The sequence below is a fragment of the Oncorhynchus nerka genome, linkage group LG3 (genome assembly GCF_034236695.1).
Source record: "Oncorhynchus nerka isolate Pitt River linkage group LG3, Oner_Uvic_2.0, whole genome shotgun sequence".
NCBI classification, from domain to species: domain Eukaryota; kingdom Metazoa; phylum Chordata; class Actinopteri; order Salmoniformes; family Salmonidae; genus Oncorhynchus; species Oncorhynchus nerka.
Window position 1 is genome coordinate 23,429,852 of NC_088398.1, and position 18,583 is coordinate 23,448,434.

The 18,583-nt window shown below is 43.7% G+C and overlaps 1 protein-coding gene across 1 annotated transcript in view; it reads left to right on the plus strand.

The window, feature by feature from the left end:
- The first annotated feature begins 5,512 nt into the window (after window positions 1-5,512).
- Window positions 5,513-18,583, plus strand: part of LOC115105212 (igLON family member 5-like) — a 182,615-nt gene continuing 169,544 nt past the window's right edge. The window contains exon 1 of the mRNA XM_065010027.1: window positions 5,513-6,093. Coding sequence (XP_064866099.1) covers window positions 6,033-6,093 — 61 coding nt within the window. The 5' untranslated portion in view covers window positions 5,513-6,032. The remainder of the gene's footprint in view (window positions 6,094-18,583) is intronic.

Below are 18,583 nucleotides of genomic sequence, written 5' to 3' on the forward strand. Positions count from 1 at the left end.
AGAGAGAGAGAGAGAAAGAGAGAGAGAGAGAGAGAGAGAGACAGAGAGACAGAGAGAGAGAGAGAGAGAGAGAGAGAGAGAGAGAGAGAGAGAGAGAGAGGCGGTAACTAGACATGATTAAACCCTATCATCTATTGCAGCTTGGTGCTTTGATCCGTCTTCAAGGCCGCACACTCCGGCTTTGCTCCCCTCGCATTAAAAGGTGACTAGTCTCTCCCCACCATGTTTCATCATAGATTTACCATACATAATTTACAGTAGCCCCAGGGGAATCATGGGATTAAACACACACATTTCTGGGTAAAAATAATCAGACAGAAGTCTTCAGACATATCACGAAATGAAGTACAAATGGGTATTAGGGTGGCCATTTTGGACACAAACGGGAAAGAAAACTCCTAAGACTCCTCCTTTTCGTTTTCTTTGCCTTCCCATCTTTCTTTCCTGATCTCCTCCTCTTTCCTTATACCCTCTCTTTCTATTTCCTTTACTTCCTCCTTCCCTCCCTCCTCTATGCCTCCTTCAGTGGATCCTTTTTTCTCTGATTCGGATTCAGATTTTCAATTTCAAGGTGCTTTACAGGCGTAACGTGTTGCCGGGGCAATCAGCAGAGAAACAATTGTACGCTTAAAGTGGTTGTAACGACATCAAATTGGGCCGTTGTAACAGCAGGCGTGGTATCAAGGGTGAAAATGAACAAGATTAATACGGCGAATAAATGATTCCTCTACATGTTGAGTAGGCCTCTCCTCTGGCTGTGGGGTGTAAGGGGAACCTCGGTGACACACAACCCTATTCGAGCCACAACAGGTGGGAATCTGTGGAAGATTTCTAAAAAGTTAAAGTCCTTTCACGTTCAACCACATCTCTCTCAATCTCTCTCTCTATCCCAGTTTTTCTTCCCCCCTCCTCTTCACACTCAACAAGTGAGATAATCTCTTGCATGATTACCCCCCCTCTCTTTCTTTACTCTTTATCCTCTCTGGCCCTCCTTTTTTTGTTCACAGAGCAATGCCAACGATCTCTCTCTCTCTTTCTTCCCCCCTTCCTCCTCTCTCTTTTCTTCCCTCCCACTCTCTGTGTCTGTCTCATCCGTCCTCTCTCTTTCCCCCTATCTGTCGCTCTGTTCCTCCCTCTCTATTCTCTGTCTCACTCTAGCCCTCTAGGGACATCTGGTTTCAGGGGGCAATCTCAACGGGACCCAAGGATTTTTCTCACTCTCTCCCTACCTCTTTCTCTCCCTCATCCCTCTCTCTATCCCCCACTCCCTTCCTCTCACTGTAGGGCTCTGAGGGACAGTGCATTACAAGCATGTGTTGGTCCCCTATGCCATGACAATTAATGTGTGGGGGGGTTAAGGGAGAGAGAGAGAGGGAAAGAGAGCCCGCATTTCAATATATTACCATACTAAACAGGCTGGCGGCGGGGCGTCTTATGCCCAGGCCCTGGCATAGACACAGAGAGAGAGAGAGAGAGAGAGAGAGAGAGAGAGAGAGAGAGAGAGAGAGAGAGAGAGAGAGAGAGAGAGAGAGAGAGAGAGAGAGAGAGAGAGAGAGAGAGAGAGAGAGAGAGAGAGAGAGAGAGAGAGAGAGAGAGAGAGAGAGAGAGAGAGAGAGAGAGAGAGAGACTGTTAGCGCCATGCACAGCAGACACTTGAAGGAAAACTTCCCTGGTGAGTCTCATTCTAACCTCATCAGATGGGGTGGATAAGGGTTGAGTCCCAAATGGCACCCTATTGCCTATATAGTGCACTATAGTGAACTACTTTTGACCAGGGCCCATAGGGCTCTCTATAGGCAATAGGGTGCCATTTGGGACTCAGATAAGCTGCAGCTCTGAATTCTGATCAACCCTGGTTTGAATCAACGTGCCAAAATGCGTGGATAAATTACATTACTGCATATGCCTTTATAATCGGTTAATTGGCAGTGAAATTATCGTCACTTAGGCTTTCAATTGTTCAATGTTATTAACTTTTGCTCACACACGCATACACACACACATACACACACACACACACACACACACACTACACATTTCTGGCAAAATGCAGAATGCAGAAGCCAAGTGCTAACTGGGGAGTGGGATTCCCAACGTATAACAAACTTTGGTGATATATAATTAAACATTCTTCAGCTCCATTGCCATCCTAAAAAAAAACAGAATGACAACTCCAGGGAGCTTTGGAAGAATTAGGGTAATAGGCTTTGTCAAATTGAGTCAAAATGCAATTTTTTTGTCAACATCTTCTCAGGTGTGTCTTTTATAAAAACTAAAACAATGGAATACAAACAAACAGCAACTTTTGACAGGTTTATAAATAAATGCAGAGCCTGTGTACAGCAGCCTGGTTGAATTACTGATTACTATCATGAATTCCATTAACGGGGGTATTGGCACTGCATATCTCTCTATCAAATCTGTTCCATATAAAGTCAATGTCTTTCTATGCTAATGAAGAACCAGCTTTGTATCCTGCGGCATTTCAATGCAAATGTCTAGAAGTGTAGCTATGTGGGCAAACCTTTGAGAAAATACCATACTGTCGGTCTACATTGTGTTCCAGAAACAGATGAATATAGAATGTGCGCCCACAGTGTGTTATACTCAAATGCTGGCAAATATGAATATGGTAATAACACCATGCAAAAGCGAGAACAAGTTGTGTACTAATGTATAGCCTAACTCCCTTAAAAGTATTGTGTAAGGTGTTTTGGAGCAGGCTATGGACTCATGGGTCATTATTAGAGTAGGTAACAGCGTTCCAGGGTAGGGTATGTAACTTTCTAAATGTAATTCATTACAGTTACTAGATACCTGTCCAAAATTGTAATCAGTAACATAACTTGGGCGTGAACCAAAATCAGTCATGTAAATCAGTTACTTTTACTTTCGCCTTAAGAGGCATTTGAAGAGAAAAATGAACATTATCAATTGAATGACATCTAATGCAGGATAAATGGCTGGCTTTAAATGGATGTTGCATTTTACAATCTGGGTTATGTAGCTTTCTACTTCAATACAGATAAGGATCTATCTTTACATTAAAAACCACAAATCTGTCAGATTTAAAGTCATTCCAAATGGTTTAATACCCCTTAATCGTCAAGAACAGGACTTGGAATTATGGAAATAGAGATGAGCCAAATTGTTTTATCTGAGTATAACCCAGAAACGAAGGACTTATTAGCCTGCTCTTTTGTTTATGATATTGTTGTTTTGGAGGACTGATTGGGCTCATTGATTAGAGTTCCAAAATAAATTCTGCTCTTATGGAATGGCGTGCTTTGAGCACTACTGAAAAGTGCTATTTGCATGTGAAAAATGAATACCATATGTTGCATTTGCTATAGACCTATTGTTTACCTGTTTTTATCAGCACGAATTAGATTGAGCAATAAAAGCCCCACTTCTGGTCTTCTTTAATGAAACTCGTTTTTGACTGTATTTTTAGCACAATACCAAGGAGGAGTTCAGAACGGAGGAACTCTCTCAAACTTTTATTCCAACCCACAGGCCTGTTCAACGTCTAGTTTTCATTTACATTTAGTTGAGTTGTCAAGTCTAGCGCGATTTCAACGTTAAATCAACAGAACATGTCACCCTTTCATTGGATTTAGGTGAAAAGTTGGGTGAAAAAAATATGAAATTCCCTTACATTCATGACTTTTTGCAAATCCAATCAGTTTCCCACGTTGTTTCAACGTCCTCATATTGATTTCTGTTGCTGAAATTACGTAGAAACTACTTTAATTCAACCAGTTATTGCCCAGTGGGATAGGCTCAGTGGGATCCGCACTACGCAGCTGCTGCAATATCACATTTTTCACTGTCTGTCCACTGGTCGCAAAAAAAAAAGATTGATGGGCTGCTTAAACTTATTCAAAACAAACATTATTGGGTTAAAATACACATATAGGCTAAATCTGTGAACAGCCATCCACAATAACCACAATCCGTAAGGCGCAAACAGCTAAATGAGAAAGCAGCAGTGTGATTCACATAATTGCGCTAAGTAGATATTAATAATAAGGTATATCCGTATCGCCCGTAGGCTATACACCACTGCTGTCGTCCTTACCTCCAAGCGTTTATTCAAGTTGGAAGTATAATCTTTGAAGACAGACAACAGTCGCACCATTGGAAGACAGACGCATTTGCTGTGTCATCATAGTGGTCTCTGACTTGTGGTCAGACTCCCTCAGGCGGAACAAACTTAAACTTGCGTCTTTTTTCAATGCTGATTTGAATGTAATTGAGAAAAACGGAAAGTGTCATACATTTTTCCCCCGCAGACATATTTTCTGAATTTAAAAGTAATCATCTAGTTTTTCAAATGTATCTGTAATCTGATGACAATATGTTTGCTGGTAACATAATTGCTTACAGTTAAAAGGTTTTGTAATCAGTTACATGTAACCGATTACACTCCCCAACGCTGCAGAGTTCCCAGGGGAGCCTCCCCCTTCCTGGTTAGCCTTACTCTCATTGTAAGAGATTCCCCAGTAGGGAAACGCCGCTGTTCACTGCCCAGGTGCTTAATTTTCGAAATCCGATTCTGTCGCTGTCCACTTCAAGGGTGCTGAATTTCCAAATTCCAATTATGTCGCTGTCCACTTCAATGGTGCTGAATCTGAATCTCCGTTATTACAGCTTGTTGGGTGACTCTGACTCATTTAATTTGACTTTCAATGGGATATATGAATTGCATGCTTCAACACTGCAGAGCAGGTAGTCTGTCATCACGTTGCTGTACTCATATGCTACTATCGTGTTAATCCCAGTCATCTCACACACATATGGTATGTAGTCATGTGCATAAACTCTACTTAATGCAGTTTTTTTTCTAGACGAGTAGGCCTAGTGATATTCCAAAACGCTCATGTGGACTCAATTGCATGGTCTTCCAAAAAGTGCAGTTACAGTGATCAAAATGGTTTGCTTTTCCATAATAGGAGTGCACTGGTCTATTCGGTTTTCACTGTAGGATGTCTCCTATTGTAAGGTATTGGAACTCCATCCAATCTCTGGTCATGTGGGCAACCCCTGGGCACAAGCCCAACAAAACAACCCGAATAGAACATTCACCCTTATTCACCCTTTATCCAATAGCCTATAATTCAGATACTCACCACGCACTTATTCCTCGTAGCTCCACCTATCGCGCTCTCACTCTACCTCGGTCCCTGTACTACGGTTATTATGTCTGTCCCCCTGTGGACCACTGTTTCTCCGAGTACTGCAGCAACACTAAGCTTGCTATAAATCACATTGCATTATCACCGCGCCGTTTTCGCCTCGCGCGTTTACCCGCCTACCATGCACCTCTGATTGGCCAGCCCGCCTCCTTTCCCACCCTCTCCGAAAGTGGCTGCAGTGCAATTGTTGCTCCCGCCCCTTCCTTGGTGGCGATGATTGGAAGAAAGGAGTCCTCATTGAACTGTCAATCATGCCTTTTCTTGTGCGCTTCGCATTTATTGTTTCTCGGAGCGATGCATTGAGTGCGGGGCGACAAGACGAGTTGCATACCGACAGAGACCGAGGAGAGTAGCCTAATTACGGGACGAATTGTCTACTACAGAACGCATATATTGTATCCATTAGTTTGCAATGTTCTGTCGAATATTTGGCAGAAAGCAGTTGAGTATTTACCTTCGTGTTCAGGTGCGCATTTGAGCACATTTTCTCTCCAAACCATTTAAAACAACATTAATTCAGTGTCTGGAATATTTGCGGATATTTTGCACCAGGATTTTGTATTATTTGGTATTCCCTCTACGTCTACGAAAACATCAACAACCCCTTCTTTGGTTAAGGGGTGGGGGGGGGGGTCATCAACGAGAAAAGTCAAGGGGATAGACTCATGTTTTTGTTCAGTCACATGTAAAAGCAGTCGGTTATTGCTGTTGGACATAAATAAAGCACACGAGGTAAATCGTTTCACATTTTACCTGCAAAGGCTCCATAGAAGAGGACTACAACGGCATTCTACTACGAAAACAACATCGAAATATCTATCGAAAGACCAAAACATGAGCTGCCCAGTCTTACGAAACGTGTTCGCTGGTTTGCTCCTCGCACTGCTGTCGAGCGGTAAGTTCTAGTACGCTACTTTGATTTGATGTTGCCGCTGGATTGGATCCATACATGAATCTTCCCCTTCATTCCCACTGGTACGGTGCTGTAGGTGAATACTAATGCCGAGGCTTCGTGATGGGGGTCTACCTGCTTATGAATCATGCGTGTGTGTGTGTGTGTGTGCTACAGTGCACACTCGGTTTTCATTTGCTCACAGTTTGGAGAGAGAGAGCGAGAGAGAGAGATAGGGAGCGCGCGCGAGGGAGACAGAGGTGTGAGTGGATGAAACAGTGAGTGTGCGTTAGCATGTGGTAGGTATAGGCTACAGCCTTTGCGCAGCGCACGGCTCAATCTTCAGCTTGCTTGTAGCCTACGAGTGGTGCATGTTAACATATTTCACTTCAGAATTCGAGACACCCCATTCCCATCCTCTCTGGTCTATCAGAAGGCGGGCGCATTCCAATACGTGACATGATTGATCTGGTGGTAACCCACGAACGTCATGTTCGTAGTATGGCGCTAAACTGCTACATAATTTCCGATGCAGTACAAGCAGTTGAGAAGAGTGTAGCAAAAAAACAAACATTTTCTGCAAGGTTGAGGGATAATAATAGACAGCGAAATAGATCTTGGGGCATCCCAACACGTATAGGGCACTCTGTACAGTGTACCCTAGTAACCTTCACTACTTCCCCCACCGCCGTGGCTAGTTATTTATCCACCACATTGTCTGTTGCTTTTAACGTTTTCTCACCGGGCAAAGATAATTGCAAGATAATTAAGGTGATCGCCTGTACATCCGGATGACTCATAGGGATTTAAGTATGCTTCGTTATTAATTCCACAAAGGACGTAGGCGCGTCAGAAATTGGACAATGGTTTATTCTGTATGTTGTGCAATGTGCACCGCAGAGGAAGGGAAACTTGGGCATCACAAAAGTGCCAAGTCATATGGAGCGCCTGAAGATCAATAGCATTGCAATATAAGTTACAGCCCTAATGCCTTTTCATTTCCTACCGTGACCGATATTATAACCATCTTGCAGATTTGTTTTATCTCAATCCACGCACTGTTGATGTTGTTGTAGATTCTCTTATGCCCCCCGCGCTCCTTCCAACATCTGGTGCGCCCCTTGCGCACGTGCATGACGCAAACCACATATTAAACCACACATTAAACCACACATCACACATGCGTGCCTCGATAACTCTCCCTCATTACCTTTGGGAAATCATTCATTCAATAAATAACCTGGCCTTAATAACAATAATTGATGTGCCAGTGTAATAAGATGCTAGGTTAACTGCTCACAGATGCAGGCAGGGCCGGTGTAAATTCCTACTCCTATGTTCCTTCCGGGCAGGAGTAGTGGAGTACCCAGCTGGTTATGGTGGGATTCGAGTAGGGCCTAGGCTACACCAGGAATGGGGCAGATGGACAGCCCTGCAGGACACAACCACCAAACAGAACAGCATGAAACCATCTGATTATAGCTCCTTATTGGGTTAACAGTACCAATTCACAGCCTGCTTTTAAGATTCTAAGGACAGATTACCTTTTTCGAACGGATTGAACTAAAATGGCATTTTTACAAACCTACCATATCCACATGTTCGAGCACTAAACTGTACAGTTGATGAATGTAGCCTAGAGAGGCCATATTCTTGCTTTTTAAGTGTGTAGCACATTAAAAGCTACGGTTTGCAGTTGACTGAAAATACTGCATATCAGCGTCATCTTTGTTCTGTGTGGTACATTGACACTATAGTATGAAGTTGACTGAGAGTATATCATTGCCATCTTTAGAAAATGATGTAGCCAGTATCCCGGCTGCTGCTACCGCCACACACCCACTCATGTGGAGGCATGCATGAATGATGAGGGAGGAAGGATGGAACACTGCCATTCAAAGCCTGGTCAGCTCCCTGTTAAATCATGCAAGGTGCCCCGAAGATGTGAGCGTGTGTAGCGCTCATTGGAGTGTGTCAGATGGAGTTCCCACTCCCAAATTGACCCTTAGTCCCTATAGTGGTTATAACCTATGCGCTTGTGTAGATCTGCGAGGATTGAATGGGTTTAAGCAAAGTATGGAAACGTACTCCTATAGCTTGTCAGGGAGCTAGGAAGGGTCCATATTGCTTAGACAGTCCTCTCGGATCTACACAAATGCACAGGGTATAAGGGCTAGGGGGGCGATTTTTGGATTGGGCATATCATTCTCATCTCCGTTGCTATTTAAGTCATTTATAAATCAAGTTTGCATTGCTTGATTGAAGCTACATCCATTTAGTCATTGATCAGCACTCCTGTTAGGCTGCTATGGTCATTAGCTACTATGAAGTGTCAATCCTCAAGTTGCTTTCTGCTGACCTGTGCAGTGACGTTCAAAGTTGCAGCTGTTGCATCTCTAAGCACAATGCCTAGTGAGCATTCTGAGGAGCACCTATGTGCTATGGACCTTTCGGCGTAATGGCTTTGGCTGTATTGTACTGAGAGATGCTAAGTCATTAGTTTCCATCCTGAGACAGAGTGATAACCAAGGTCGTATTCATTATGGCACACGGTAGCAAAACGTCATGCAGTGGAACATGAAAACAAATGCTTCTTATTGGACAAGTTCAGGTAGTTCCTCTCTGTTTCAGTCTGTTTTCTATCCATTTGGTGCCTAGTGAATTCTATGCGGTCATTGCCCCCATAGCAAAACGTTTTACAATGGAACACATTTTTTTTTTAAATCATTGGACAAGTTCAGGTCATCTCTCCCTGTTTCAGTCAATTTTCTAATGTTTTGTGCCTAATTAATAGGACCCGGTTCTCCTAAACCTTTCTCGTCCACGTCTGAGATGGCACGCTCGGAGACTTTGCTTCCCACTTATTTTCTCAATGAAAGCTAACTAAGCCTGAGAATAGAACTACACGCCCCCACACCAAATTAAACCATTTAGACTCCACAAAGAGGATCGCTGTGGTGACACACCTGCGGTAAGTACCCTATTATGAGGTTCATGTTAGCATGTACTTTACTGGTAATGATAAATATGCTGCGGCGCTGCTGAAGATGATATTTCATGGTCTAGGAATAGGAGATGCTAATTTACGACCTCATGATGTAAGTACGCCAGTACCACAAGCTAGCATCTGCACAAAGACATAGCACCTGCTTCTATACAGATTCCCATTCTAACACATGCTCTTACACAGTAAAACATTCTATCCAATTACATATCTGTATGCTGAGAGAAATGACCTTAAGTCAAGGTCACATATCAGCATAACCTGGCATTTGACCTTTGGTCTTTACCTTGGTAGCAGACCAAGCGCAATCAAAAGTCCTCTAATCCATTTGGTGTACGACATAAACCTCTCTCTACTTTTCCACATTGCAATTTTGGATCCCTCTCAGACACGTCATCCTTAACCTTTGAAAATACTCTCCTGTACATCACTGAAGCCATTTCCAGTCATTTTCAGCAACCCAACAGATGCTTCGAGCTACAAACTAATCCAAACTAGCATCCAGAGGACAAAAGGTTGCCATAATGAATCAAAGGGTACAGGTGCGGGAAGTGTTTACGGGGCGTATCGGGCTCGGGGAAAAACAGGCGGGTCGCTGCGTCGCCCGTGATCCCTCTCGTTACAGCGACAAATGGGGGGGACGGGGACGAGTGGGGTCAAGGCGCGTGGCACATCGTGGCACATGTTGATGGCATGGCCCCCCTGTTTGTGCTCGGTCAAATCACCGGCTTTGGCTGGGAGATGAAGAGCTGCAGACGCGTTTGTGTGCCAGCACCAACAGATGCCTCGAGCTCCTAATCTGGAGGGGCCTCTCTTCCCCTCTTTCCTGCCTCCCTCCTCCTCCCCCGCCTCCCCCACGTTTGAAAGCCACCATTTCTGTGCCGTCGTTGTTCTCCAAGTCTGGCTTGCATATGCTCCTCGTTTTTGGAGCCTGTATTTTTTTGGCCTTTTTCTCGGTTCTTCTTCATCTGTTGCCAGACACCATTGGATGTGAAACTGAGAAGCCCGGGGTTTGAGTCTCATGGAGTTGCTCTTTTGGAGAGGAAAATAGAGACGCTGGATGCTGAGGGAAGTATATATAGCAGTGACCTGACAGAAAACAAGTGGGCTGTGTGATATTTCACATTTTCAATTCGATTTTTACAAGGCCCTTTTTACAGTTGTATGGGGGAATGTGAGACTGTATACTGGGGTTTGTGCTATGGATGATGTGCTTCCACCATATCGCTCATGCTGGATGGAGATTTGATAGATAGCCTTGTGTGGTTTGAAATAAATCGGGAAGTGTTGCTATGGAGAGGGGCACCATGGAGAGAATGGCCCCAAGCGTTTCTGTGGAATCTTCCACTATTCCACCCCCGCCTATTACTGACCTTATCTGGGCTTAAACATGACTGGCATTAGGGGCTATTGCATCCAAATCTACGTCCAAATATGTTTCTGTGGGTTTCTTGGATTGTTTTCAACAGGGTGAGGGTGGTGAGATGCTGGCCTCTGGGATGGTGCTGTAATGTTAGTGGCTTTCAGGCTGGAACAGTGACATGAGGTCATGGGGTCAAACTCTAGATGGGCACTCTGAGTGTGGAGAGGAGCGAGAGGGGGGAGAGGGGCGATGGTTGATGGCCAGTGCTCTGTCACCTCAATGCCCTTGAGATTTCCTGCGTCGAGTTTTGATAAACACTCCACTGGTCTCCCATATTGGTTCTAGTGAGGCAATTATACATAAGTGTCAGTTCCATAAATAATGATTACAGCCAGGCTTGTTTGTAATTATAATCACAGTTACTATATATGGAGTTCAATGTAATGGACATGAACCAGGATCACGTTCAATGTGGGACAGTTTATTTTTACTGTGTTAAATTATAGTAATACACTGTAAAACTTCTCTTCTCTCTCACCCCGCCTCCTTGTCCTATTCCCAGCTCAACCTCGGCGGCCAGCGCTGCCCTGTGCATGAATATGTGCATGAGCAATGGGCCCTCAACATAATAGTAATGAAAAAAAAGCCTATGTTTTATTTAAAGCAGGAAGAGAAACATAATTCAAGTGGCAGCAGAATGTATGTAGAGGTAGAGAGAAGTGGGAGGCCCATATACTGTATACCATATACCCCCCCACCCCCCCACCCACACACACACACACACACACACTCGAACACAGCCTTTATAGGGCCACCCACAAGATGAATTTAAACAATTCCCCCAGTGAAGGTGCGAACAGTAAATCAATGAAGCCCATCGGAGCCAGGAGCACCCAGCCTTGAGGGGTAGAGAGGAATATCTATATATTCATACATCTTTGTGCACATAAAGAACTTTCATTGATCTCTTATCAATACAGGCATATAGTGAAAATCGAATATGTCTCTGGCACAGGCTAAATCCTGGCTCTGAGGCTTTAGCCTGGGCATGTAGATTGAGCTATCTGGAAAGAAGGAGAGAGACAGAGACAGAGAGGGACAGAGAGAGGGAGAGATTTTACCCCCCTCTGTCTCTTGTCTTTTTGTGTGAGGGCGTTAGCATCGTTGGAAACACAGTTCAGATTAGAGCAGCCGCTGCTTCTTTCTCCTGTGGGAGCTGTGAGGGACCCGGGTCCCGCTTCTCTCCCTGTCCTCATTACCAGAGACAAGAAGCTTCGCTGGCAAATCAATGGAAGAGGCTTAGGAAACTAATGCAGCCTGTTCCATGCCTGATGGGACTGTGGGTGTGTGTGTGTTTGTGTAGGGGGGTGTTTATGTGTTTGTGTGTGTGTGTGTGCGTGCGTGCATGCAAGCGTGGGTGCATATTTTTGTCTGTGTGTGTGTGTGTGTGTGTGTGTGTGTGTGTGTGTGTGTGTTTGCAGACGTGTGATTGTCTTGTGTTTGGCTATGTGAAGGAGTGTGTTAATTTGTACAACAGCACAGGGGAGACAAACATTAGTTTCCACCCTGCTGCTCTATTGTGGTCTGTTAGAGTACTCTCCATGCACCCTGTTAACCACGGTAATATTTACCACTGGGATATGATACTGCAGAAGCCCTAGAATTACTTTGAGATAACATTATATTTATCATCTGAATCCATTTTAGTAAAATACTAATAGGGTAACATGGGGTATGATGCTCCCCACCTTGCAGATTTATTTTGTTATTTAATAAAAAATAAAAACATTTAAGAAAGGGTTATTTGACCAGCTACCGGGTTAAGATGCCCCCATGGGGTCTCACAGAAATGTCCCTATTTTGCACGTACAGTAAATTCTCTTTCTTCTTTTTTACCTTTTCCTGACACTCCATTATGTACAGTTAAACTAAATTCATATTCATTTGAATAAGGCAAGATTGTAAATCCCAGCAGTCTCTAAAATGAAATTCAAGAGCAAATGGTTTTCAATAGTTTGTAATATTTATACATTTTTGGGAATATAACAGATTAAATATTGATTAAACACACGCACGTGCGCACGCGCGCCCACACACACACACACACACACACACACACACACACACACACACACACACACACACACACACACACACACACACACACACACACACACACACATACACACACACACACAGCTCGAACCAGACTGGTTGCTTGTGGATGGATAATTCTGGGTGCCCCTTCATAAAAGCGTAAAACCAGTCTATGCCTGACAACCGCCTTTCTTTATTGAACATGTTTTGAATTCCCATCCTCTCGGGTCAAAGGCACGTTTTTGGACATCTCATGATGTAAGTCTGAAAAGGGCTCAGTGAAGACTGGTAACCCACTCAAAAGGCTGAGGCCTGGGGTTTTGACTTGCTTGTCTCAGTGGCACTTCAGGGTTTTGGGTGGCATAATAAAAGCCCAGGACTCTGCCCTGACCATTTTCAATAGAACTCAGGCCACAATGAAGCACCTCTTTGTCAGATAAATTCTTGTAAACTCTCATCTGAAAAGAAAAAAATGAAAGGAACAGAAGATGGGCATGTGGGGGGGGGGTCCCCTAAATATATATATATATTATATTTCCTGCAATTCTACACAGTTTCACATTACTTATCATGCCTCTCTTGCGTAGTATTTTGAAAAACACAGTATAAGTGAAAGGATAAGTGGAAGGTCCTCTAACCCCCCTCCCAAGGAGGGGAAAACATTTTTTTTTTTTAAACAGCTAACTTCCTGTATTTCAACAAAATAAATCATGAGTCAGAGAGAAGATTTTGCAGTTTTAAAATTATATTCTACACATTTTGTCATGAGTCGGAGAGAAAATTGTACAATTTTAAAGCAGATTTCTTGCAATTCTCCACATTTTGCCATGGGGTACAAAGAAAAATGTGCTGTTTTATAGCTCATCTCATGCTATTCTTTACAATTTGCCATGAGGATGAGAGAAAATTTGGCAGTTTTAAAGATAATTTCCTGCTACTCTACATGTTCCCATGAGGCTGAGGGAAAATGTTGCACTTTTACATTTACATTTAAGTCATTTGAAAATCTCACTTTTAAAAGTTCATATTATGTTAACTTATACTCAAATAATGTTGTTGACTCGTCTACTTTACTATTTTGTGGCCAAAGCATACATTGGAGAGAAAAAAACACTTCAAAAACCCAACCTCAAACTTCTATCTCAAACAGACTTAATATTAATATTTCCTCATAGAGGATGAGCTGGCCAATCAGCGGTGTACTTGTATTAATATATTTAATGACTGGTATATGCCCAGACCATTCTGTTGTTGGGGTACACCCACACCATTCCAACACAGAAAAGCTGATTTTTAACATACTTCATTTTGGGCTGGAAACTATTATACTCATATTGTAATGAATTATTGGTCAGATTTAATAGAAATCTGGAAACACTGGACAGTTACTTTGAAGGTAGACTTTGGGCAAAATACAATAATAACATCTTTAAACTGTATAAATGATCAATGCACCATTGTACCTGGTAATGTAATGCTTAAAAAAATGAATGAATAAGATATTTGGCGACAGAAATGCAATTTCTTTCTGCCCTCTACAGCTTCCGTCCAAAAACAGATCTTGTTGAAATTACATCAACACATATTGGAGGAGTTACTGGTTAGCTACAAGTGGCTAGCTTAGCTAACGAAGTAGCTACGTCAGTCACGGCGTGCAGGACAAGAATGACACATCGATGCATCACCAAAGGCACACTCCATTGCTGTTTGAAAATTGAGAAAGAGGAGGACCGTTTTCGTACCCAAAGTCAACCGTAATTACCTGCAATTTTAGACATGTTGCCATTATGACATATTCATATGCTATCTGTGGGGCTGTTCTGAATTTTTGGGGGGGGACATGTCCTTATATCTCCTGTGGCAATTTTGTCTATGCAATGTATCCAGAGGAGGGAAACTACTGTAGCTGTCCTCCAGCTACACCATAGTGCTACCCTAGAGGGTGTTGTTGAGGCTACTGTAGACTTTCATTGCACACCCGTGTGTCTTAATCAGTTCATCGGTGAGATGTGAATATATTTAGTACAGTTTTACCAAAAAATATCACTTTTTGAATGTTTCACCATTTTTATTTTTATGACATTAACTTAGTAGGATGGTCCTCCCCTTTCCTCCTCTGAGGAGCCTCCACTGTTCCACTCTAACAACATCTTAACCTGCTTTCAGAAATACTATCTGTTTTTAAAGCACTCAGCTTGTCAGAAGCTGTTTTCATGCTACGGCATAGTCTTATCCCTCGCACATCCTTACATCTCTTGTGTGGTTGACAGTGCAACTACAGGCTGCAACTAATGCTAAAATATCCTGCCGTAACAAATACTGTCTGTCAAGTGCTCAACTTGTCAGAAGTTGTTTTTAGCCCACACACATCTCACAGCAACCCTAGTGTTGTTTACAACCATGGGGCGGGATGCAACGAATGCTAAATCACGGTGTCATGTTGTGGTTTTTAGTCCCTCACTGCCTCTCCTGGTCTATCGGGGCTGGAGGTTTCTGGGTCGGAGGAGGGGAGGAGAGGAGGGAAGGAGAGGAGGGAAGGTAGGTAGGTGGGAGAGAGGAATGGATGCCGAACGGGAGGGAGGGAAATAAATAAAGCAGAGAAAAACAGATCGATGAAAATTTCAGCAGCTCGTACACTCCTCCTCGAGCCAAAAGATGGAGAATGAGAGGGGCGGAGAGAGGGAGACAGAGGGAGAGAGGTAATGGGGGAAATGTGTGGGAGAGAGGGAACCAGATAGAGGGAGTGGGAGAGAGAGAGTGCCAGAGAGAGAGAGAGAGAGAGAGCAAGAGACGGGGAGAGAAGGGTGAATAGCGACACGGGGAGTCAGCGACACTGAGAATGAGAATGAGAGACACATGTTGCTGAGATGTCATCAACTGATACGTTCCATTCATTGCCCTCCTGCTGCTCATTTCATAGTGATTAAAGTCACAGGCTGAGCATTATACACTATGTATACAAAAGTATGTGGACACGCCTTAAAATGCCACACACATTGCTGACGCATGTAAAATCGAGCACACGGCCATATAATCTCCATAGACTCACATTGGCAGTAGAATGGCCTTACTGAAGAGCTCAGGGACTTTCAATGTGGCACCGTCATAGGGTTAGGGTTTCCAACAAGTCAGTTCGTCAAATGTCTCGCCTGCTAGAGCTGCCCTGGTCAACTGTAAGTGCTGTTATTTATTGTGAAGTGGAACTGTCTAGGAGCAACAATGGCTTAGCCGCGAAGTGGTAGACCACACAAACTCAGAGAACGGGACCTCCGAGTGATGAAGCATGTATGGTGTCCTCAGTTGCAACACCCACTACTGAGCTCCAAACTGTTTCTGGAAGCAATGTCAGCACAAGAACTGTTCGTCAGGAGCTTCATGAAGTGGGTTTCCATGGCCGAGCAGCCGCACACAAGCCTAAGATCGCCATGTGAAATGCCAAGTGTCGGCTGGAGTGGTGTAAAGCACGCTGCCATTGGACTCTGGAGTAGTGGAAACACATTCTCTGGAGTATTGAATCACGTTTCACCATCTGGCAATCCGACGGACGAATCTGGGTATGGCGCATACCAGGAGAACACTAACTGCCCCAATACATAGTGCCAACTGTAAAGTTTGGTGAAGGAGGAATAATGGTCTGGGGCTGTTTTTCATTGTTTGAAATTTCCCTTCCAGTGAAGGGAAATCTTAACGCTTCAGCATACAATGACATTCTAGATGATTCTGTGCTTCCAACTTTGTGGCAACAGTTTGGGGAAGGCCCTTTCCTGTTTCAGCATGACAATGGCCACGTGCACAAAGCAAGGTCCATACAGAAATGGCTTGTCAAGATCGGTGTGGAATAACTTGACTGGCCTGACCTCAACCCATCGCACACCTTTGGGATGAATTGGAACGCTGACTGCAAGCCAGGCCTAATTGCCCAACATCAGTGCCCGACCTCACTAATGCTCTTGTGGCTGAATGGAAGCAAGTCCCCGCAGCAATGTTCCAACATCTAGTGGAAAGCATTCCCAGAAGATTGGAGGCTGTTATAGCACCAAATGGTTGACCAACTCCATGTTAATGCCCATGCTTTTGGAATGAGATGTTATACTATGTACTGTTTAATTCAAAGGGAGTGAGTGGGAGGTAGGGGGAAGGAGCGAGAGAAATAGAGGGTATATGAAAGTGGACAGGCCGGAGAGAATAAGAGTTATGAAAATATGATTGAAGAAGGGTGCATAGAGGGAGGGAGTGGGAGAAAGAGAGACAGATGGCAAGAGGGAGGAAAGGGGGAGGAGGAGGAGAAGGCTGGATGCAAAAAGCCGCAACAGACAGTGATCGAGATGGATTGATTTGCGGGACAGACGATTCGATTAAATAGTAAATGGCAGTTTTAATCCCTGCCAATAAAAAAACGAGTCTCGGCGAGTGGGCGTTGTGAAACTGTTTCAGGGTCAGTTGCTGTGTGATATCGCGGCGGTAAGGATTTGGCGCTAATGTGATATTCTACTCATTAGGGATTCATTCCAGGGAGGCACATACCTCAAATCATTCTAATAAGATGCTCTTACAGTCTGGGTGCCACTGCACACTGCATGACAATAAGTGGTTAGGAGCTTGGTGAGACCGCCAATGGCCAAATAAGCCCACCACATACCCTGTGAAATATCCCTTTTTAAATTGCCTGTGTATAGGAAATAGTGGGTTGTGTCAGTGGGTTAGCAGTGTGGCTGTGGGCCTCGTACCATTTCGGGAAACAATAGAATTGGTAAGGCAATTCCGCCTGATGCCCAGTGGTAGGTGGTGGTGGCACAGTGCAATCCCCCCTACTCACCATCGCTGTGCCACTTCTCTGCCACCATGAAGAGACTCATGGCAATTTTGCTGTCATTTAGGGCTGGCGCGTGGTCAGCTGTTCCAGCTGTGAAGGTGCCAGTGGGATTTTCTGATAATAAAGAGTCCATGTTAGCAGCACGCACCTGACAGTAAAGACTCAGTTAGGCAGGATTTTCACTGCAAATTTCACCGTGACAGCTCCCTAACGACACTTACAGGAGCTGTTTTACACCGGTATGAAACGATTCCTCTCCCTCTATTACCAGTGGGTATTTCATTAATAGGTATGAAAAAATCTCGGCATGTGTCTGATCTGATATTCCGACACTAATTCATTTGGAATGAGATGACGGGTCAGAAATAAATTATTTATTGTTTTGTGATATTTCCCATAATTTGGTTTAAAGCGAGGTTGCACTGAGTGATATTTCCCATAATTTGGTTTAAAGCGAGGTTGCACTGAGTGATATTTCCCATAATTTGGTTTCAAGTAAGATTGCACTGAGTGATTTGGGTGGCAATAGTCCTATAATTGGGTTAAGATGGAGATTGGGCCAGGTTATTGTGTGGTGATATTTCTAACTAATTGGATGTGGTGTGAGATACCACAGTAGCTAAACGTCTGTGTTGTCTTGCCAGTTCAGTAATGCATGTTAGAGTGAGATTCCATTAGTGTATTGTGTGGTGGGGAGGGTAGAGGAGGGGTATTCTACCAGGATGTTGTGTATTGTGTGGTGGGGAGGGTAGAGGAGGGGTATTCTACCAGGATGTTGTGTATTGTGTGGTGGGGAGGGTAGAGGAGGGGTATTCTACCAGGATGTTGTGTATTGTGTGGTGGGGAGGGTAGAGGGGTATTCTACCAGGATGTTGTGGATTGCCGCATGCAGAGAATTCCAATCACACATAGTCTTTTGACAGTATTGTCTTCTACTAGGGTTCTGGTTGTTTTGAAAATGTCAGCCTCGATCCAAAGAAGATGCCTTAGTCTGTGTGTGAGGGAAATCCCCTAATTATAGAATAAGCCATAGCTAGCCTATATAGCACATATAGCTTCTGATTACTCTTCATTAGTTAAACTGTGTATATGCATAATTGATAAATGAGGCTTACAATTCCTAAGATTTACAGTACATTCCAGCAATAAAGAAATTCATAAGTAATGCAGTTATTTCAACATGCAAATTATAACTTCATTTGGAGCGTAACACGTT